General features: G+C 38.2%; 1 protein-coding gene across 1 annotated transcript in view; it reads right to left on the bottom strand.

Annotated features, from left to right (window-relative positions):
- Positions 1-1,614: 1,614 nt before the first annotated feature.
- The window catches only part of kcnc2 (potassium voltage-gated channel, Shaw-related subfamily, member 2), an 81,133-nt gene continuing 58,214 nt past the window's right edge, over positions 1,615-24,533 (bottom strand). The window contains exons 2-4 of the mRNA XM_079817342.1: positions 23,282-24,197; positions 13,122-13,292; positions 1,615-2,173 (exon numbers count right to left, since the gene is read on the bottom strand). Coding sequence (XP_079673468.1) covers positions 2,049-2,173; positions 13,122-13,292; positions 23,282-24,197 — 1,212 coding nt within the window. The 3' untranslated portion in view covers positions 1,615-2,048. The remainder of the gene's footprint in view (positions 2,174-13,121; positions 13,293-23,281; positions 24,198-24,533) is intronic.

Below are 24,533 nucleotides of genomic sequence, written 5' to 3'. Positions count from 1 at the left end.
CATTACTTCAGTTGATGAAATACGGCTATTTACTGTAAATTTAACTTAAATCTGTAAAACCGTTTTTTTGCTACCGTTTTTTTTTGTACGGTAAAGTTCTGGCAACCAAAGCTGCCATTTTTTAACCGTTAATTTTTTACAGTGGGATGGATTAAATTGATTTAAAAAAATACATTTTATAATGTTAAAAAAAGATCACTATTTAAAATTAATGATGTTCTTTTTTAGCTTTCGATTCCTCAAATAACACTAAAGAAAACAAGTATCACGGTTTCCACAAAAATATTAATAAGCACAACTGTTTTCAACCTTGATAATAATCAGAAATGTTTATTGAGCATCAAAAATCCTCATTTTAGAATAATTTCTGAAGGATCATGTGACACTGAAGACTGGAGTAATGATGCTGAAAATGCAGCTTTGATCACAGGAATAAATTAAACTTTAACATATATTCAAACAGAACGAAGCTATTTTAAATTGTAATAATATTTCACAATTTTACAGTTTTTACTGTATTTCTGATCAAATAAATGCAGCCTCGGTGAGCAGAAGAGACTTCTTTCAAAAGCATTTTAAAAAGCCAGCGACCCCAAACTTTTGAATGCTACACTCTAAAAAATGCTGGGTTAAAAACAATTCCCAGTTTGGGTTGAAAATGGGCTAACCCAGCAATTGGGTTGTTTTAACCCAGCGGTTGGGTTAAATGTTTGCTTAAAACAACCCAATTGCTGGGTTAGTCCAGCATTTTTTAGAGTGAAGTGCACTTATTTTTCATTATGGCCTATATATAATTCATGTTGGTATTAGCACTGCTTTTAATTTATAAATAAAAGATGTGACTCATTTGCATATAGTTGTCTTGAATATAATCAAATCCTACTGGTCTTAAAATAGGCTATGCACAATATAATGTATTTGATTTTGCAGTGAAATGTGACCTGGACATGTTCTTGACAGGTTTTATGACATTCTCTCTCTCACACACTCACACTCACACACACACACACACGCACGCTGATGTGACAGCTCTAATCTCTCCATGGCTGAAAGAAAAGAAAGGATCTAATTAGAGCGAACATGTTCACGGCGCAGAGCTGCCGCGCGTGTGTTTCCAGAGGCTCTGTCACGGACTGAACTCAAATCACAGTGTGAATCGGTGCAGCTTTGTTTCACATCATTATTGCACATCACATCTGATTGTTGCACTGGGCAAATTTTTTCCAGGAAACGGGAATGAGAAAGAGAACTGCGATAAATCGACACACACATTCAAAGACCCCATGACGTTTGTGGCTTCATATATGCTTGTGCACTCTTGAAAGCTGACAAAATCAACTTTTAGAAGATAAAAAAACACATTTTAGTGTATATGGTTAAAAACAAAAGAAAGAAAAGGCTTTCATGAGGTCTTCAAGTGTCCCATTTGAGATGAACATCTCACACACACACACACACACACACACACACACACACACACACACACACACACACACACACACACACACACACACACACACACACACACACACACACACACACACACACACACACACACACACACACACACACAGAGAGACAACAATGAATCCACCAGAGATACTAGAGCAGATAAAAGCATAAATGACTGAAGGTCACATTTATTAAACTGATCATGTTTACTCTCTCTCTACTCTGTATAGTATAGTCGATACACCAATACTTCATTTTTAAACACTTGTGCCTCTACACATCTTAATACACTTATTGCACCGACAGAGGCCTTGGAAAGGGATTCGAGGGGGTGTTGGATTTGCTACCTGACACAGAAGGGAAGCCACAGGTGGATGTGTGTGTGTCCTTTATACAGATGCGACATTTAAATGGAGAGCCGACTTGTTTAAAGCAGGAAACGTTTCACTATCCATTTCGTGATATTTTTTTTCTCTTCAGTCTGTTTCCACACAGGACAAACGGCCAATTTCCAAAGGTCATGAGCAGTCCGATCGATCGAGATGTCCGTAAGCGAGCTTTATGTTCACAGAGCGTCCGCTTTCAGAACCGTCCAATCACAGGCTTATTCTATTCCAGACTGTCCAATCCAATTCATCAAATCCATCTGAGTCTCTGCTGGCCCCGCCTTCCCCGTCTCTGGCCGATATAAACTGTACGTCAGCCAGAGGGGATACAGTAGCTGCGAACGCAACAACATCCGCTGCATCAGTAATGCGAGCAATTTCTTCTTTTAAAAAAAAACAAAAAAACAAAAGCAACATTTGTAGACAAAATATATTGCATATTTGAACAAGTGAATCTCATAAGTAATGTCGAAAACATCTGGGTCAAATTTCACCCTGAAATAAAAATAAGAAATTATATTTTGCATGAATAAAAAGGGCAATTAATCATTTTACGGACTACTGTATTTCAACAGTATTCATTTGTATCTAATTATTTTCATATTTTGTTATCACAACTTTGTTATCTTTAGTCAAATCAACTTAACATTTCTATTTATTAAACCATTCTCCATTGTATTAACTCAAACTTTTCATTTCAAAGAACTCAATTTTAAGGCAACCAGGTAACTTACTTTAAGTTAAACCAACAATAATTATATTTAAAAATTATATGATCAATAAGTTATGACAACATATGTTTTTACATTTCTCATCAAAATAAGTTGAGCAATTTTCAACCTTTTTAACTCATTTTTTTTAAGTCAGTTTAATGTCATTTAAGTTGAAATTACTTAATTTTTAAGTGCAATCAACTTGGATGTTTAAGGCAGCATTTTTTTTAACTAAAACTAAAAACAAACATTTTTGTTACTTAATAAAATAAAATATAAACCAAGTTTTTTTTTTTTTTTTTGGCCAAGGCAACATTTCTCATTTTCCGTTGATTCTCTAAAATACCTAAAACTAAAAATGTATAAACAAGTATTTGACAAAAACACAATCAAATGACTACAATTTGTAATCAAATAAAAAATGCAAACTAATTCAAAATATGAACTATACTAGTATCTTGAAACTATGACTGAATTTATGTTAATAAAACAAATAAAAGTGAAATTGTATGCATTACGGTAAAATTCTACATTAAAGAAAATGTGCTTAATTGTCATTGGCAATGCAAAAATTTAAAAGTATCATGGTTTACACAAAAATATATAAATCAGCACAACTGTTTTCAACATTGATAATAATCATAAATATTTCTCGAGCAGCAAATCATTATCTCAGAATGAATTCTGAAGGATCATGTGACACTGAAGACTGGAGTAATGATGCTGAAAATACAGATTTGATCACAGAAATAAATTACCTTTGAACATATATTCAAACAGAACATAGCTATTTCAAATTGTAATAATATTTCACAATTTTACAGTTTTTACTCTATTGTTAATCAAATAAATGCAGCCTTGGTGAGCAAATTTTATGAGACTTTATACATTACAGTAAAATTCTACATTATAAGAAAATGTGCTTTATTGTCATTGGCAATGCAAAACAAAGTACCATGGTTTACACAAAAATATTAATCAGCACAACTGTTTTCAACATTGATAATAATAATAAATGTTTCTTGAGCAGCAAATCCTCATATTAGAATGATTTCTGAAGGATCATGTTACTGGAGTAATGATGATAAATTCAGCTTTGATCACAGGAATAAATTACATTTTAACATACATTCAAACAGAACAAAGCTATTTGAAATTGTAATAATATTTCACAATTTCTACTGTATTTTTGATCAAATAAATGCAGCCTCTGTGAGCAAAATTGCGATTTTATGCATTACAGTAAAATTCTCCATTAAAGAAAATGTGCTTAATTGTCATTGGCAATGCAAAAATAAATACTGGTTTTATTTTCCTTATGCAAAATATTATTTATTTTGATTTTAGGGTTAAATGTGACCTGATATTTCTTCATGAGATTCACCCCAACATCATAACATGATAATTCATCAAGTACATCTCTTATTGCATATATGATTATTATAAATCGTATTCGATTAGACTTCATATACAGACATTCAGTGATTTACAATCAAGCATTCAGGACGTGCACAGGGAGCAAACAGCATTTGAGGTGTAAACATACAGTGCTCTTTATTGCTTGCGAAAGCATTTCAGGTAACAACACACACTGTGCAGGGTGTGGACACAAAGTGGCAAATGAAGTTTATGCTGAGGATGCGTGACAGAAAATCTCCCTATGCCAGTTGCTTAGCAACCTTTCCTTCTAGATTCACTCACATGATGCTCAGGACAAATCTCTGAATTATCTCTCGATTAAAATCTAGCATAATTAGCATTAGCTGAAAATACATATGTGTTACACAGAGTACAGAGGATGCAGATGAATGACTCAGGTGACGTGAGTTGTTTGTCTCTAGTTAATAATGAATGAAGAAATATTTTAGATCAGACCATGTATTATATTACTTATGACTATGAATGTTTCTGCAAGCATGAATAGAAATATATGCCTTACAGTTTACATCAAGAGAGCGAACTAAAGTCAACATGAAATCAGAAACATATTCCTGTGCAAAAAATGTTTTAATAAAAATAATTCACTACCGTTCAAAAGTTTAGATTTTTTTATGTTTTTTGAAAGAAGTCTCTTTCAAGTTGGGTTGAAAATGGACTGACCCAGCAATTGGGTTGTTTTAACCCAGCGATTGGGTTGTTTTAAGCAAACATTTAACCCAACCGCTGGGTTAAAACAACCCAATTGCTGGGTTAGTCCATTTTCAACCCAACTTGAAAGAGACTTGGGTTATTTTTAACCCAGCATGTTTTAGAGTGTATGTTCTGTTTGAATATATATTAAAATGTCATTTATTCCTGTGATCAAAGCTGAATTTATCATCATTACTCCAGTCTTCAGTGTCACATGATCCTTCAGAAATCATTCTGAGATGAGGATTTGCTGCTCAATTATTATCAATTATTAATGGTTTGTAAATACAATGTAAAAAAAATACTGCAGTAAACCACGCGTAAATTGAAAAAATTAAGTTATGTGAACTTGACGATTCCACATAACTTAATTTTTTCAATTACGCATGAAGTTTATTTTCTTAATTTTTTAAGTTAAGTCAACTGATCACTTTTTACAGCGCATCAAATCCTCATATTAGAATGATTTCTGAAGGATTATGAGACACTGAAGACTGGAGTGATGATTATAAATTCAGCTTTGATCACAGGAATAAATTACACTTTACAATATATTCACATAGAAAACAGTTCTTTAAAGGGTTAGTTCACCCAAAAATGAAAATTCTGGCATTAACCCTCTGGGGTACTTTGGGTCAAAAATGACCCGAAGCGTTTTATAATTAAAAAAAAAAAATCGTAGCTTCATCGGAATGGTCCGAAACTTGGTGACTTTATTGGTACTTGGTATACGAACACCCAAAAAAAAAATCGGGGACAGGATTTGAAAAGTCTAAGTGGTCGTAAAAAAAATAGTCTCACACAGGACCTTCGGGTCAAAAATGACCCCCATGGGAAATGAATGGGAAATGGGCAAAAATATGAAAATACAGAGGTTTTTGTGCATACAATCTACAAATCAGCCAGGTTGCAGAAAAAAAGGACTCAACAGTGAAGGGGTGAATCTCTAAAACATCAAGAGTGCAAAACAGACAAAAAAAACCTCACACACAAACAAATCGTTGTTTTGTGTGTATAAGTGTGTGTGAGTTTTTTTGTCTGTTTTGCATTCTTGATGTTTTAGAGATTCACCCCTTCACTGTTGAATCCTTTTTTTCTGCATCCTGGCTGATTTGTAGATTGTATGCACAAAAAAAATAGTATTTTCATATTTTTGCCAATTTCCTATGGGGGTCATTTTTGACCCGAAGGTCCTGAGTGTGACCCATAAATGAAGTACCCCAGAGGGTTAATTACTCACCCTCATGTCGTTCAACACCCGTAAGACCTTTGTTCATCTTCAGAACACAAATTAAGATATTTTAGTGTAAATCCGATGGCTCAGAAAGGCCTCCATTGGCACAATGACATTTCCTCTTTCAAGACCCATAAAAGCTACTAAAGACGTCGTTACAAAGTCCATCTCACTACAGTGGTTCTACAATCATAATTTTTGAAGCGACGAGAATAGTTTTTGTGTGCAAAAAAAAAAAATCTAAAGAACGACTTTATTCAACATGTTCTTGTCTTCCGCCTGGGCCTTTGACGTGAACTTTGAGGTGCACACTTTAGCCCCATTTTGAGCACTACGCCAAGACCTAAAGCCCGATCAATGTAGAATTCAACAGCTTAGATACGGCGCGTCTTCCTCTGCTTGTAAACAAAGCTCCTCTCTTCCGGGTCATGTGTCAGGTCAGAACGCCGGCTCTATTCCCGGGCATGTGTCGTGGTGCTTCGTGAGTTCACGTCAAAGGCCCAGGCGGAAGACAAGAACTTGTTGAATAAAGTCGTTATTATATATAACTATTCTTGTCGCTTCATAAAATTATTGTAGAACCACTAGCCTGACGTCATCATACTCAATTCTAGTCAGAATATGAGTCTGATACTGCTCCGTTGGGCTGTGATTATGGGGCGTGTTTCAACCGAACCAGGAAAGCCCTCAATTGGATAAACCTACAACCAATCAGAGCAACGGAGCGACGCATAACGTTAGTTGTCAAATGTCAACAGAACTCAACTGCACTGTGTTGCCAAGTCCGCGGGTTGAAGCGACCCCAATTATGTGATATACAGACCCAGGAATGTGAATTTTAATAGGCAGCCCTGCCAAAATAACACATATTTACCCCCCAAATGCCATTTTTTTCCGGACAACCCCCCCCCCCGGAAAGCTATTGGGCTTGTTTTTGGCTAGTTTTGAATAGCAATTGGGCGGGTTTTGCAGTAAAAACTTGGCAACCGGCACGCTGGAATAAGTAACGTTAGAAGAAGAAGATGAGTGTAAACGATCTTTGCCGGTGTTGTAAAAAAATAATTTTAGTTACCAAAAGTACCAACACGATCATCATTTCTGAGAGAAATAGTAAAGGTGAATGCATATCCGAACAAGTTCTCCGTTTAGGATTAGAACAAATTCAATGGTGACGTGGATGATTACGTTACGATCATCTGTCCATCATCGTATAAAGCCCGCCCTGACAATTTCATTGGTCCGAACAGTTTCAGTTGGGGCATAATTAGTCCAGACCGAACTGCCCGAGCTCAAATGTTGTGGGCGGGGCTAAGTTCGGCTGGCATCCAGGCTATAGAACCACTGTAGTGAGATGGACTTTGTAACGACGTCTTTAGTGCCTTTTATGGGTCTTGAGAGTGTAAAGTGCATTGTGCCAATGGAGGCCTTTCTGAGCCATCAGATTTCAACTAAAATATCTTCATTTGTGTTCTGAAGATGAACGGAGGTCTAACGGGTGTCGAACGACATGAGGGTAAGTATAATTAATGACATAATTTTCATTTTTGGGTGACCTAACCCTTTAATATTGTAATATGTCACAATTTGTACAGCATTTCTGTTCAAATAAATGCAACTTCTTTCAAAAACCGGTAGTTTATTTGCTCCGCCTCTGAAATGTTTAATTGGCCTGTAAAACAGGCATTTGACGTTGACTTTAAATGCTTTCTTTAAATGCGATTTGAACAGGTTAGGCCAATTAGAGTCATTCTCTCTCCCCAGTGACATCATCACACAGCACGGCGCGTCTGTTACCTGTGAGTCTCGTCTGGGCCGTTCCCTCCCTTTTAAGACAGAACGTTCCCCTCTGTTCGGTTGAACCCCGTGAACACAAGCTCTGAGCAGTTATCTGTGTGTACAACCAGTGTAATGATGCCGCTTCAGTACGTGCCAAGAGAGGGTGGAGACAGACGGGGAGCAGACAGAGGTCATGCATGAACGGAAGCGAGCAGTTCACGGATTCTCCACTGGTTCAATCAGATCAACAACGCACACACACACACACACACACGTCTCCTTTGATTGCTCCTTGCAGACGGAGATGGAGCGGTCCATGCACACATCCATCAACGACAGACGTGAACATTTATACAGACAAACAGACAGTTAGATCCAAACAGACAGTGCGGTCGAGCTTTAGTTAAATCTCATTCTGCTCCGTGTCAAAGAGATCTGAAGTTACTGAACTCATCCTGAGTTAATGCAAGAAAAACGAGTCAAGTGAGTGAAGCTCACAAAAGCCATCCCATTTATATAAAGAAAACAAAGCCAGTTTTAGGACAATTTAAAATATTTTAATTGTGACATATTTTTTAATTTGAATTTAATCCCAAAGATATATATATTAATTGTCATTACTGTATATATATATATATATATATATATTTTTTATATATATTATAAAATTATTGTATTATAAAAAAATACATATATATATATATACACACACACACACACACACATCTAAATTATGCATGGTAGTATTTTATTTAAAAATTATTCTCATTACTGTAATACAATATACATATTTAAATATTAAATTGGGAATTAATTATGCATCCTTGTAGTATTTTATGTAAAAAAATATTCTCATTACTGTAATACAATATACATATTTAAATATTAAATTGTGAAGTAATTATGCATCATGTGCGGAAAAAGTGAGGAAACCCGTTCCCTAAAATTATTAAGTAAATAAACAATGCGTAATTGGAAGAAAAAAAAATTATGTGAGCTTGATAATTCCACATAACTTATTTTTTTTAGGTTTAAGTTTATTTACTTAATCATTTTAAGGCAACGAGTGTCCTTAAAGTTAAGGTAGAAATGTATGTAACTTAATAACTAAAACCAATTTACACTGTTTTTATGCTGTTCTACAAGAATGATAATCTAGTCAGAATAATCACTAAGAATAATGGCAATTAGAAACTATTTTTTAAGGTACTGATGATTTGATGGGAAAACGTGTTTAACTGAAATGTCACAATGCAACAATATTTTAAAAAAGTCTTAAAATAGGCTTCATTTTGAATCAAGCAATATATATATATATTGTATTATAATTTTGTGAGATTCACCCTGATATTTCTTTTTAAAACTTTCTTACATCACTCTACTATATACAGACTGTACATAATAATATCTATATTCACAGAAGGAGAGGATAATGTATAGCCACACCCACAGTGGGCGGAGTCTCCGCAGTACATTTGGCTATGTGTGAGTAGGCGTGGCCTCAGAAGATGGACGGGATAGGGGAACGGGAGCGGCGAATCGGACAGGGCGAGGTCACTGGAGAGAGACGGAGAGGGCCGGCTATGTTGTTTAAGCTTCGGGTTTTCTCAAAGCCTTCAGACGTGAGAGAACGCAACATTAAGAGCACAAAGACACACAAAACAAATACAAGCGTGTCTCGTGGGACACGGTCACAGACACACAAATAAGACCACATCACAGTTACTGTGTCCAGCGATCAGAATGACGCCATTTGCAAATACAGAAATGTCTACAATATTTATTTTAAGAGCTTTTGGCTTTTCATTTTGATCACTGAACATGTTTTGTGTGCAGTCATGTGCTCAGTCATTGTGAGAAAAAACGAATTGCTAAGTGATCAATACATAAAAAGGGCATTTTAATTTCTTAAACAAATGACTATGATAACGATTTTCTCAGAGGACTAAAAGACAGTTTAATTATGATGATGATGATGGTGATGATGATGATGATGATGATGATGATGAGGAGGAGGAGGAAGATGAGAATGATTAAATTCAACAACAACAAAAAAATTCAAAGCCTGTCTGGATGGAAATGCCAACTAAAACTGTACAAAAGATGCAAAAACCTCACAAAGCAGACATCCAGAATGCGTCTGGTTCCATCAGTGAGAAGCCGACAGTAGATCCGTGTGTAGATCAGTGTACAGTAACAGTCCTGACCATATACTGTATGTAATGCTAGAATGTTGTTAACACATCATGAAACGATGATCAATGCAAGTATATTATATTGATTAGTACGTACAGTATCATGTACATCTGATTGTAATATGCGGCAACGGTACATTATAATGGAAGATGGTTATTCAGAGCTCTTGTCCTGATGCCCAAGATAAAATATTGAAAAAATAAAATAAAAAAATAACTATATATTAGTTATGTTCTTATTTTATTTCTTATTGTATTTATTTAAAATAAAAATGTATTGAATTAACAAATAAAATAAAGACAATAATACATATTGTTTCTGTAAAATATTTCTTTATAATACTGTGTGTGTGTGTGTGTGTGTTTGTGTGTATATATATACCTATGTATATATACACTCTGTGTGAGTGTGTGTGTGTGTGTGTATATACCTATATATACACTCTGTGTGTGTGTGTGAGTGAGTGTGTGAGTGTGTGTGCGTGTCTGTGTGAGTGTGTGAGTGTGTGTGCGTGTTTGTGTGCGTGTTTGTGTATATATACTGTGTGTGTATTTAAAATATTTCTTTAGAATACTGTGTGTGTGTGTGTGTGTGTGTATATACCTATATATACACTCTGTGTGAGTGTGTGTGTGTGTGTGTATATACCTATATATACACTCTGTGTGTGTGTGTGTGTGTGTGTGAGTGAGTGTGTGAGTGTGTGTGCGTGTCTGTGTGAGTGTGTGAGTGTGTGTGCGTGTTTGTGTGCGTGTTTGTGTATATATACTGTGTGTGTATTTAAAATATTTCTTTAGAATACTGTGTGTGTGTGTGTGTGTGTGTATATACCTATATATACACTCTGTGTGTGTGTGTGAGTGAGTGTGTGAGTGTGTGTGCGTGTCTGTGTGTGAGTGTGTGTGCGTGTTTGTGTGAGTGTGTGAGTGTGTGTGCGTGTTTGTGTGCGTGTTTGTGTATATATACTGTGTGTGTATTTAAAATATTTCTTTAGAATACTGTGTGTGTGTGTGTGTGTGTGTGTGTGTGTGTGTGTGTGTGTGTGTGTGTGTGTGTGTGTGTGTGTGTGTGTGTGTGTGTGTGTGTGTGTGTGTGTGTGTATATATATACCTATGTATATATACACTCTGTGTGTGTGTGAGTGTGTGTGTGTGTGTGTGTGTGTGTGTGTGTGTGTACCTATATATACACTCTGTGTGTGTGAGTGAGTGTGTGAGTGTGTGTGCGTGTTTGCGTGAGTGTGTGTGCGTGTTTGTGTGAGTGTGTGAGTGTGTGTGCGTGTTTGTGTGCGTGTTTGTGTATATATACTGTGTGTGTATTTAAAATATTTCTTTAGAATAATGTGTGTGTGTGTGTGTGTGTGTGTGTGTGTGTGTGTGTGTGTGTGTGTGTGTGTGTGTGTGTGTGTGTGTGTGTGTGTGTGTGTGTGTGTGTGTGTGTGTGTGTGTGTGTTGTGTGTATATATATACCTATATATATACACTCTGTGTGTGTGAGTGTGTATGTGTTTGTGTGTGTGTGTGTGTATATATATACCTATATATACACTCTGTGTGTGTGAGTGAGTGTGTGAGTGTGTGTGTATATATACTGTGTGTGTGCGTGTATATATATATATACACTGTGTGTGTGTATATACATATACTGTGTGTGTGAGTGTGAGTGTGAGTGTGAGTGTGTGTATATATACTGTGTGTGTGTGTGTGTGATATATATAAGTATACAAGTAAACCACATTTACAAGACTTTATTAATAATCAGTTTATCATTCATGTTATGTTTCTTGTGATGTTAAATAAAGCATTAAAAAACCCAACTTAGCACAACTTATGGACTATATTATCCTCTCATGCCGTTAGAGATGCAGCATTTTGACTGTATGCATGAGATGAGAACACATTTTTATAATTTCTTGGGTCAAGAAAGAGTTTATAATATCTCCTCCTTCCCTACAGCGAAACACTCGCTCTAGATGCACTTAAATCCACAGTAAGGTTGTGCTTTTGTCACACATGCACACTTCAGTAAACCAACAGAACGCAGGTTAAAGTGTTTACATGCCGGGAGACATGGGGGTAAGGGGCGAAAACCGAGCTGAGTTGATGGGTTTATGCTCAAGCCGTTTATGACTTTACTACGATAAAGGAAAGCGGGTTAACCTGTTTACACGAGCACATGCATTGTTGGCTTATTCAGCATAACCGGGGTGAGAACGTGCATGTTTTATCTGGTGCTAACCTTCTAATGCCCTTTAGCATTGGTAGTGTTGAGGGGACGCCAGGCCGGGACAGAGTTTGACCTTACAAACCCGGCCCCAGCGGGTGCCTGCATTTCCTCACCGCCCTTGAGCTGGCCCATATTTAACCTCCCAGTGGGGTTATTAGCCTAGCATTTGTGTCTGTCAAACAGTACAGCCATGTGGCCTCGGGTGCCAACTCAACATCTGCCTTGTTATGGGGTCATACTAGTTAAATATGCATGCAAAAGCCATCCAAAATGCAAAGAAAAGAAGTAGACAACCAAATAATGATGCATAGCTAGCAAAAGATTTTTAAAGAGGGCCTATTATGAATCTCGATTTGGTTTTTGACTCTATTAGAACAGGTATATTCGTGCTTGAATATAATTAAATTGTTGCTCTATTGTTTCAGCTCCTCTCTTCCCAGTCTGTCAGTAACGCTCTGTTTAGTTCCTGTCTCTGTGAAGCCACACCTTCTGAAAGCCACAATGTGCTCTGATTGGTCGGCTAGATAAGTGTGTTGTGATTGGTCAAGCGCTGGGAAATGTCCCGCCCCTTACCATAACTACGAGTTTCAACACACTACTGACTAACTCAAACAAGCCCCGCCCCTTTATTCTGCATATTAATTATTTAAATGAGGAATATTGTGGCGTGTTCATTCCTGGAAGAAAACTCAAGACTACAATGTAGACTTCAGAAACTCCCTTTTCAAGCTTAAACAGCAACATTACACACTAAAGAGAGTTGAACATGTAAAAAAAGCATAATAGGACCTCTTTAAAAAGGGGAAAACACTAGATTTGAGCGACAATATTCAACATAAACCTTCTGAACAGTTAAAGTTCTTCATTTCCATCCATGAGTCAATGTTTATGTCGATGGATTGACAGATATAAGGGATGAAATGGGTTTAGGAAATGGGATGGGCATTTGTTTGACCGTAATGTATATGCTAATATGAAAAATGGAAGGCTCTGATTGGACGAGCATACCTGTTTTGCGAATAGCTGCGTCTGCGTTGCAGGTGTAGTCGCTGGCGGCCAATAGGAAGCACGTGCCTTCGGTGTGGCGGTCCTGCTCCCGCATGCTGGAGTGACGCATGGGTATCCGCTCCTCTGGAGACATTGTGATGTCACTTCCTGCGCTGCAGTCCGCAGACAACACTGGTGGGAAATGAAGAGCGCGAGCTGTGAAAAACAACATCTGCTTATTTGGGACACGGACCAGCTAGAGACAGAGGTGAGAGGTCAATCACGAGACGAAAATAGGAGCGAAATTGGGTCGAAGGAATGAGTCATCAGAAGCTGTGTGTGGGTCAGGGTTTGAAAACCTGAGATTACAGACACTGTTAAAGAAAAACAGCTTTAAAAAGAGCCTAAATAATGTCTTAATGTAACTGCAGACAGGCATCTGTGAGAGAGGAGACTAAATATCATTAACTCGTAATAAAATCAGTGGAAATCAATGGAAAATTATGCATCAGCAGGATTCGGAAAATAATGTGTATTTGAAAGATGTATAATCTCTCACAACAAGGTTCATTTGGATTAACTTTCAAGACTTTCCTGTCATTTGTTTCATTGACTAATATCCATCGGTTCATTTCAGTCCATTGACCATAAATAAAATATGCATTTACATTCTCAGTTTGTACTTCTCTTTGCACAAAGTTTCTCAGGGGAAAACAAAACACACGCAAAAGCATTAAAATATAACATTTCCTCCCATTTTATATTTGCATCTCTATCTCCATGTCTCTGTAGGGGCTGCGTATGTTAACAGTGTTATTTTAATATTATTTATATCTTATTATAGTATTTATTAATATATTTATTTAGCTTTATATTTTCATTTTGATTCTTAACAGTGTTATTTTAATATTATTTACATATTATTATGGTGTTTATTAATATATTGATTTAGCTTTATATTTTCAGTTTGCATCTTAACAGTGTTATTTTAATATTATTTATATATTATTATGGTATTTATATTGATTTAGCTTTATATTTTCAGTTTGCATCTTAACAGTGTTATTTTAATATTATTTATATATTATTATAGTATTTATTAATATATTTATTTAGCTTTATATTTTCATTTTGCATCTTAACAGTGTTATTTTATTATTATTTATATATTATTATAGTATTTATTAATATATTTATTTAGCTTTATATTTTCATTTTGCATCTTAACAGTGTTATTTTAATATTATTTATATATTATTATAGGATTTATTGATATATAGATTTAGCTTTATATTTTCAGTTTGCATCTTAATTTTAGTTTAAGTTTTAGTATTTAGTTTAGTTTATTTTTTTTTATTTCATTGTCTTTTTATATTTATTTCGGTTTTAGATTTAGTCATTTTAATACTTCACCTTAAACTTATTTTATTTTATTTGTTGCCAAAGCTGCATTTTTTTTTTGCTTTAATTATTCATCTAATATTTACTTCAGATTTTATTTTATTTATTTATTTTATTTTATTTTTTTATTTCATTTAATACATTTTTTTTTTTATTTCATTTCATTTTTTGCAAACTCAAATTCGACTAGGTTTATTTTCATTTGATTATTTTTGTTTTAGTTAATAATAACAACACTGATCAGGAAAACACGATAATGACTTTTTCCCCAACTTAAAACCATTTGAAAACAGGTCAGTAATGTATAGTCTGTATATAACACATAGCCAAAACTGGAAACCCTGTATTAAAAAGGTTCACCTGACCCAGATGAGATGCATTTCTACTACATATGTTCTTTGCTCAAAAACAGTTGGACAGCTGATATAAGGCTTGACTTTCCCACTGTTCAATCCTGTGAAAACTCGAACAGCAAAAGCACATCACATGTAAATGACCAACATGCACAGCATCCTCAAATCTGACCAGCATCACTCTATCAATCTGCAGTTTTCTACATTCTCACTATTGTCTCTACATTCAGACTGAAATCCAGCCCATCTTCAGGCTCCCGAATGCATCTCCGTGGCAACAGGCGAGCAGCGCTAGAGCTGCACCCTCTCTTTATGCTCAGCTCTCCAAGGAATATCTCAAACGCCATCAGCTTCAACCCTCCAGGAAAAACACACACCTGACTCAGTGGAATAGAGTCACTTCCTGGGTCTTACTTTAAGGTATAGTTCAGCGAAAATAAAAACTTCCTCATGTCGTTTAAAACCCTCCTTCCCATTCATAAACAGTGATGTCATTGATGTCTCATGCCATTGGTTATCATGTGTCACTTTAATCACACTGTCCTGCAACTCCATATATTAAGATATAATTAACTACAGTGTAAAAAAAGTAAAACAAGAAAATACCATTTCAGTCTTTCTACTTTAAATTTAGCCTTACGCCCACGGGCCGTTGGCTGAACGTCTGATGCATATGGCACACAAAATTGGAAACACTTCAGGAGTTTTGAAGTTGTCAGTCTACAGGATTTCCAGGAGACGTGTGTGTCGCGATCTTTAACGGTTTGCCAGGAAACAAAAATGATGCCAAAAGAACGCATGTGAAGTATGTAAAGTTTGCGGCATAGACTCTTTAAAGTACATTCAAGAGTTTTAAACACGGTCTGTTATTGTAGGAACATCGATGTTACATTTTCACGCCCCTAAACATGATTGGTCAGTCAGACGGTCCTTAGCCAATGAAAGCTGCAATGGAGTCCAGACCTTCTGCAGTCAGTCTGAACGTCTGGCAATACGAGACTACTTCAGCTTTCATGTTTAATTGTTAAGTGCTTTTTCTTTGTAATTATTTGCTTTTCATCAACTTACAAACCCCCTGTGGACCCCCATTTGAAAACTCTGTTCTACAGAATACTTCAGCTTCCAGAAAGTGACACACTCCACCTTTACACGTGTTAAAGTCCCACTGAAGTGCTTTGAAACGCACAGAATTGTTCAGTGTGTTGACATAATTTCCACTGAAACAGGAAGACAGGGCGGGACATATCGATCAGCTCCTCCCCTTTAAAAAAAAATAGCCAATAGCGTTTAAGTTTATATCATAGCTCGACCAGAGCCGCTGAGCTCAGTAAAGCCATAGTTTCCGCCTAATCTCCTCCATATCGCTTTAAAGGAACACGCCACCATTTTTGAAAATAGGCTCATTTTCCAACTCCGCTAGAGTTAAACAGTTTTACCGTTTTCGAATCCATTCAGCCGATATCCGGGTCTAGCACTTTTAGCATAGTTTAGCATAGATCATTGAATCTGATTAGACCGTTAGCATCTCGCTCAAAAATGACCAAATTTCGATATTTTTCCTATTTAAAACTTTGACTCTTCTGTAGTTACATCGTGTACTAAGACCGACGGAAAATGAAAAGTTGTGATTTTCTAGGCCGATATGGCTAGGAACTATACTCTCATTTCTGCGTAATAATCAAGGAACTCTGCTGCTGTATCATGAGTGCAGCGGCGCAATGATATTACACAGCGCCTGAAAATTGTCACCAGTCACGTTGGTTATGTTGATGGAAGTTAGCCTATTTTCAAGCACTGTGTAATATCATTGCGCCGCTGCACTCATGGTACAACAGCAAATTTCCTTGATTATTACCAAGCGGCAACCTCCCGCAGTTTCTCTTGAAACCAATACGGAAGTGACTTAAACTGTAATTCCTCGACTGGCCACTAGGGACAGACTCCAGAAGGAGCAGAATCTCATTGAGCCTCATGTTAAAATCCCCAACTTTACAGCAGAAAAAAACATGTTTACAGTCTGGTACAAACTGTGGTTTTGGTCTATACGGCTAATTTTGCCCTTCATGACAACTGTGAGGGGGGTGAATTTTTTTATAATTCATTGGTTTACATTATATAAAGCCTTAAAGTCCTGCATAATTAAGGGCGTGGCCACTTTGAGTGACAGGTGGATTGCCATTTGTCTGCTGTCTGTTAGTCATCGCTTCACCTCAGCTCCGCCCACGTCCCGCCTCTTTGCCCATTTTCTGTTATCCGGGAGTGACGCGCGATGATGCGTTCCCAATATGGCAACGGCCAGCTCGACCCTACTTTACGCTACAAAACTGCTCTTCAGAATCCTATGGGTGACGTCACGGACACTACGTCCATATTTTTACAGTCTATGATTATTACGCAGGAATGAGAGTATAGTTCCTAGCCATATCGGTCTAGAAAATCGCAGCTTTTCATTTTCCGTCGGTCTTAGTACACGATGTAACTACAGAAGAGTCAAGTTTTAAATAGGAAAAATAATGAAACTCTTTGGTCATTTTTTGAGCGAGATGCTAAAGGTAGGGCTGGGCGATATGGCTGAAAACTGTATCACGATATATAAGTGTTTCATATCGGTCGATATCGATAATTATTGATATGCTTATGACCTGTTTTAAAATAAGAACCAGGAGAAAAATATTTCACATTTACATTTTTTTAATTTAAACATAACCTTCCTCTGATTGTAATCCCCTCAGTTGTAAAGGTAGAAATGACAACACAATCATAGAAAACACTCAAATAATTGAGTCTAAAATCACAATGAACACTTAACAATTATCTCTCAACATTAAGGGGCAGTGCCTCCGTTATTTCTTTGTAACTGTTTACCGTTTAGATGCTTTGTCATAAGTCACTGATGCAGAGTACCTCTCCATGTAGTTTCAAAGGCTGAATCCGACATCGCCCCCTATACCCTTAAATAGGGCACTATTTGAGGGGACAGCTATTTGTAGTGGTGTCCGAAACCATAGTGGACGTTATTGAGTGCACTCATTCTATCCCACTTTGCACCGCAATAACGAGTGTACAGCCTATGTACACACAGCGGCTGTCCGAATTCGCTCACTTGCCTCCATTCACTCCTTCAAGTGAACTGTTTTAGTACACTGTAAAAAAAAATTGGGGGGAAAAATTGTGTAAATTGATCATTACATATTGGCCCAATAAATGACTTCCAAATAATTATCGCCATGCAAAAAGATGCATTGTACTAATCATAGCTTAAGGTCTTCACTAAAAATTAAAATTGTCTATTCACCGAACATATTTAATTGTGCTCAGTCAATCTATGAAGTCGAAGTGAAAAATCCATGTTGGCTGAACAAGTCCTCCGTCCGAAAAACGGTATACGCATGCGCAAAATGCGCTTTAAAAAAAATCGTTTGTGTGGAGATTTCAAACGCGGAGACGCGGGAGCGGCAGCGCGAGCGGAGCCGAACCAGCAGGTGCTGAAGACCGAGACACATTCCCGAGAGAATAGAGATATTCATCTCACAAAGACGTTGGTGAGTATTTAGCACTGAACTTATTCTCCAGAGTTTTGCTTTATGACCGGGTTAAAAGACATTTTGTAGAATCACGAGTTCATGCATTCATTGTTTTCATGAGTGTGTTCTCGTTTACCACATAATTATCTAATGGTAGCCTGTAGACAATAGTTTTTTTTTCCTCGTGTCTTAGGCTATATGTCTAAAACAATAGGTAATAAGGAAATTAAGTCATTTGTGTGATATGTGCGGCATGTGACTGTTGAACACGGTGCGTTTGGCGTCGGCCTCTTTCAGGGCTTTATTGCCTTTTAATATCAAACACGTCAAGCTCGTGATTTTCTTCTGTCCATTTATTCGTCTCATCCTCATTATATAATGAAGAAACTTCTGTTCTGTCTCTTGCCAGATGTGATGCAGGGGAGCTTTGTCATTAATGTTAGTTTTTATTGTTATTTGCAGGTTTTTAGCTTGCCGTGCCGTGTTTTCTTCACCACAACAAGACATCCTGTTATGCAGAAGACTTCTTGAATGTATTCAGAGTTTTTCCTTATTGAAAATAAGGTATTTTCACCCAAATATCCTGTGTTGGAATTTACTTGTTAATAAAGTAATGTGATAAAATGTCAACCCTGTTGTCTGTTTCTGTATTTTGCTTAATATATTTGTTTTTAGTCATTTTTGTCTTTTGGGACAGTGAGAAATAAACAATTGTTACTACAATTTAAAATATTTAATTGGACCAACCACACAGTTTCGCTGTAAAACATTTCTCCAATTCAAAAATTTCTAGTGACTGATCACATCTAAATTTTTCAATTTGGCCAACTAAAAAATTTAGATGTGATCGGTCACTAGAAAATTTTTAATTGGAGAGGTCTGACATTTTTTACAGTGTTGGTAAATTACATTTTTCCATTAGCTCAACATATTTCTAATTGAGCCCATGTTAACAGGCTGTTGCCACAATGGATAAAATTCAATTCACAGAAATTCAATTTGGCTAATTGAAAATTTTAGATGTGACCAGTCACTAGAAAATTTTGAGTTGGGAAGATTATACATTTTTTACAGTGTAGATTAAAGCAGGGAATGGTGATTGAGGGTTTAGGGGGCGATTTCGGATTCAGCCAAAGTCGAGAATAGCACAACGGCGAGCGTGTCAAATATAAACACCTCACAACGAAGAGGCGCGCGCGCTGTCAGCGGAGGCTTGCGCTGCGGTGCCAGATGAAAGTATAAACAAGACAGTCTTGCATAATTTGTAGACAACATTGGTCTGACTACGGTCAGACTTATAAAATCCAAAAAACTGCCATACTGGCGAGCGGACTAGTTTTCCTGTTTTATCAACAATTTCCTCTCTCGCTGTGGCACTCATTTTCCACTTATCACTCCACGCCGGTTCTGTTTACTGAAGAATGAATCCAACACGAGACAAAGATAAGGCGCAACCAAACAAGATACAGTTACCTGATTGGCTGTTAGCCTCTCACTCCCATGTTGCTTGGTTACCACAGAGTGAGTGCCTTTGTTCATGCAACCAAACTTGCTTCGCAACCTCTGGTTTCTTCCAACGAAGAAAAAAAAAATTATTGAACGTTTTATCGAACGCATTTTTTATTGATATCGATTACGTGTCTATCGCGATACATATCGTTATCATTTTATTGCCCAGCCCTAGCTAACGGTCTAATCCGATTCAATGATCTATGCTAAACTGTGCTAAAAGTGCTACCACCAGACCCGGAGATCGGCTGAATGGATTCGAAAACGGTAAAACTCAACTGTGTAACTCTAGGGGAGCTGGAAAATGAGCGATCACATGATCCGCTCTGTGCTATGGTGTCTCTGGACTGGATCTGTGACGGTTCACGTGACTCTAATGCCGAGTTCAGACTGCGCGATTTTCAAACTCGTTGGATCACTGCTCTTTTCACACTGCATGACTATCTGGGGTAGCATTCAGTCACTGCTGTGTTCACACTGCACAATAGATCAGTGACGGGGGGTTTCACACTGCATGACTGTACAAGAGGAAGAATCGCCGAAAACACCCGTCCGCAAACTACGTTGAACAAGCAAACACGCGAGAAGTAACACGTAAACAACACAAGATCACACGTGCGTCAAATTGGCGTTCTCACGCAAGACTGGAATTTATATTAAAAATATAGACTGCAGAAAGCTTGCAATCCAAGTGGTCTGTGTACTGATTTGGAGCAAAAGGGAGAAAAATAAACAAAAAATTATGGCAGAGGAGACACAGGGAGCAATGATAGTGTTCTGCAAAGAGAGTTGGAGGTAAATAAATAATATTGCAATGTGCTAATGTTGCGGCTGATCAAGCAAATGTTTGTGCTTTGTTTCTGTTTGATATAATTGTAAATATATCTATTAAAATACTGATATTCTGGTCTATAACTCCTCCCTGATCTCCCGCTGCCCTGTATCTCGCTCTCTCATTGGCTGTCGGTCATCGCCGATGTCATTTTCTGTCAAAACACATTTCACACAGCAGGGGTTTGAATCGCCGTCAGGTCCAGATATTTAGCATGCCAAATATCTCACGGCCGTCGGCGACTCGTCTGTGATTCTCTCAAATCGCGCCTTTGCTCATTCACACTGTGATTGTCACTCACGTGCACGAGCACCGATTTGCCTATGATTTCGGGCATTTGTCTGCGATTTCGCAAAACCTGTCGCAGAGTCCAAATCAGGGCTAAAATCGGGCAGTCTGAACTAGGCATAACCTAGGCATAACGTGAAACCAGACTTCATTCACCCCAATGGAAAGCATATTTACTAGGGGTGTAACGGTACACGTATTTGTACCGAACCGTTTCGGTACAGGGCTTTCGGTTCGGTGCGCTCGTGTACTGAACGGTTACGAATACAATCTTTAACAGTTAACAGTCGGCTTGTTTTAAGCGTGGAACACACTTCAATCCTAGTTCCCACTCGAACATATTAAGTATTCAGTCCATTTTATCACGAAATTCAAATGATAAATGCCGTTTTGACGCTCTTTAATGTGACGACTGATCACTGTATAGACGCGTCAATTCAAGCGGCCGTGGTGCGCGCGCGAGTGAACGCGATCGATCATCTCTTCCAGAAGAATAAACATGAATGAACATCTTAAAGGGTTAGTTCACCCAAAAATTAAAATTCTGTCATTAATTACTTACCCTCATGTCGTTCGACAGCCGTAAGACCTCCGTTCGTCTTTGGAACACAAATTAAGATATTTTAGTTGAAATCTGATGGCTCTGAAAGGCCTCCATTGGCACAATGCACTTTACACTCTCAAGACCCTTAAAAGGTACTAAAGACGTCGTTACAAAGTCCATCTCACTACAGTGGTTCTAAAATAACTTTATGAATCGGCGAGAATAGTTTTTGTGCGGAAAAAAACCCTTTTAGTTATAATTGAATTAATTTAAGGTCAGACACAAATTTCTTCAGTAAACCACTGTTTAATAAAAAAAAATAAAAAGCAATTTTTTAAAACTGCTGTACCGAACCCGTACCGAACCGTGACTTCTGAATCGTTCCCAATCCCCTATATAGCGCACTATGTGCCATTCACCATGTAGAAAACAGTAAATGTGCGAACAAGTGACCGATTTCAGACGGGGCGGGGCTTCAGATTCGAGAGAGCATTTGATTGGACAGAAAATGTGATGAGATGTGCAGACTGATGTCAAAAATCATTGAGACACATGCACACTCGCGCCTGGCCCATAACGTTACAAGTCCGATCACGAGTGAACCAATTCAATAACACCTTCTCCACCCTGTGACAGCGCTAAGGTATGTAATCAATAGATTTCAAACTATCTGTAATGTTATGCAAAACTAACACGTATAAAAAAACATGTTTTAGCCTACTCACATAAGTGTGTGTTCAGAAGGAAGCTTATGCAGGGACGATCCTTAGCTCACGAGTCGGTGGGCGGGGCTACAGAAGCATATTTATCTGTAGAGGTGGCGTCTAGGTCCTGTTCCGTAAGAGATCCGCATATTCTGAGAGCTCTCGTTTTCTGGGCCTGGTGTCAATATTAGCTTGTCTTTGACTAACAAGGAAGTTTTCAGCTCTGAAACTTTCAGGATATTCTTATATTGCCATGACCTTTTATATATCAAAAGCTCAAGGGAAAGTTGATTTCTCAGTTCACCACCCCTTTAAATCATCATTGTTTTGGAGCACACTAGCTTATAGTAATGCCGCGTTCCAGGCAACCAATAAGCCTGTGTTTTTCCAACCTTCTACCCGTAAAAGTGGACTGGAACGGCAGCCAAACCCTTGATTTCCCACCCGTAAACTCGTACTAGATCGATGTACTCCCAGTTACGAGTTCTGACGTCACATAGCCCGCGAAGCAACAATGGCAGCAACAATGGCAGCCCCCATGGACGCGGTGTTTATGAAAGTCGTACATTAAAAAATAAATATACGGTATTGGTCTAACGTTATTTATCAGCAAATCTTATGCATTATCAGCTGTTCTAGTGTTAGCTAGTTTTCAGGCCATTGAGTGCAAAAATAAATGAATACCAAATACATTTCCAAATATACAAATAACGTAAAATAAAAGGTATAACAGCTTCTCTTGCCTAATGCGCCGTTTTTTCTCCACCGTTTCCCTCAAATAAGCAAGGAGTAAGCACCTTTGGCGATAGAAATGATTGTAAATGAGCATAATCCCTGTACGGTTCACCATTCTTTGTTTACATCTAGCTACTGCTCCAGGCAGTTTGGTGTGACTTTGCCTGGAAGTCGTGAGTCGTGGTTTGAAGTCGTAACTTACGGGCTCAAATACCTGCCTGGAAGGCAGCATAAGGCTAACATATTCACACTAAATGAACTGATTTCATTAAATGACGGCATGTGTCTCACCTGAGCGGTGGCGCTCTAGTCCTCTGCTCTGTCCGAGGCACAGCTCTCCCTGCGTGCTGTTACATGCTGTACTCAGATCCGTTTTGCAGTAAGACGGCGAGCCAGTCTGCACAACCTGAGGGATGTGTTTCTTCCTCTTCTTCGGGAGCTTCTGTTTGGCCATGGCTAGCGAGTAGTACATGCCAAAGTTATTGACGATGACGGGCACCGGCATAGCTATCGTAAGCACGCCGGCGAGGGCGCACAGCGCGCCCACAACCATGCCAGACCACGTTTGAGGGTACATGTCTCCGTAACCCAAAGTGGTCATCGTGACCACGGCCCACCAAAAGCCAATGGGGATGTTCTTGAACATAGTGTGGTGGCTGGCCGTAGGGTCGGTCGGACTGGCTCCGATCCGCTCGGCGTAGTAGATCATGGTGGCGAAGATGAGCACGCCCAACGCCAGGAAGATGATGAGGAGCAGGAACTCGTTTGTGCTCGCGCGGAGGGTGTGTCCCAGTACGCGAAGGCCCACGAAGTGGCGCGTCAACTTGAAGATCCGCAAGATGCGCACAAACCGCACCACCCGCAAGAAGCCCAAAACGTCTTTGGCGGCTTTGGAGGAAAGTCCGCTCAATCCGACCTCCAGGTAAAACGGCAAAATGGCCACGAAGTCTATGATATTGAGGACGCTCTTGACGAACTCCAGCTTATCCGGACTGAACGTCACGCGCACCAGGAACTCGAAGGTGAACCACAGAACGCAAACTCCCTCCACGTAGGTGAGCGCCGGATCCGTCTCGATCTCGTACTGCTGACTGTCGTTGCGAAACACGTCCGTCTTGTTGATGATCGTGTTGAAGGCCTCGTGGGTCTCCAGGCAGAAGGTTGTGATGGAAACCAGGATGAAGAACAAGGAGGCGAACGCAATGAACTGGGAAGAGAAAGAGAGAGACGGAGAAGTGAGTGCAGTTTCAAACAACGCGACTGTATTCACGAGGTCAGCTCTTGTTTAGCTTGAATGGCGCTGACATCCATTAGCAACTGTTTGTAGGCTGCGAGCTCTCGGTCTTTATACTGTTATTCAATGTCCATTTGTCCTTGTTTTTATTTGTTGAGCCTTAAAAATGCTGTGTTTTCATGGACACAGTGAAGGGAAAGCGACACATATTTCTATGAAAGCTTTGCCAAGCAGTGTTGGGGAAACTAACTATCTGGGATGGCCAATATGTTTTCATAAAATATAGCCAAAGAATTTAACTTATAACTT

Source organism: Gobio gobio (assembly GCF_949357685.1).
Source record: "Gobio gobio genome assembly, chromosome: 5".
In the NCBI taxonomy this organism is placed as follows: Eukaryota; Metazoa; Chordata; class Actinopteri; order Cypriniformes; family Gobionidae; genus Gobio; species Gobio gobio.
Note: the sequence above shows the minus strand (reverse complement) of the source record. Positions and strands in the feature narration are given on the sequence as shown.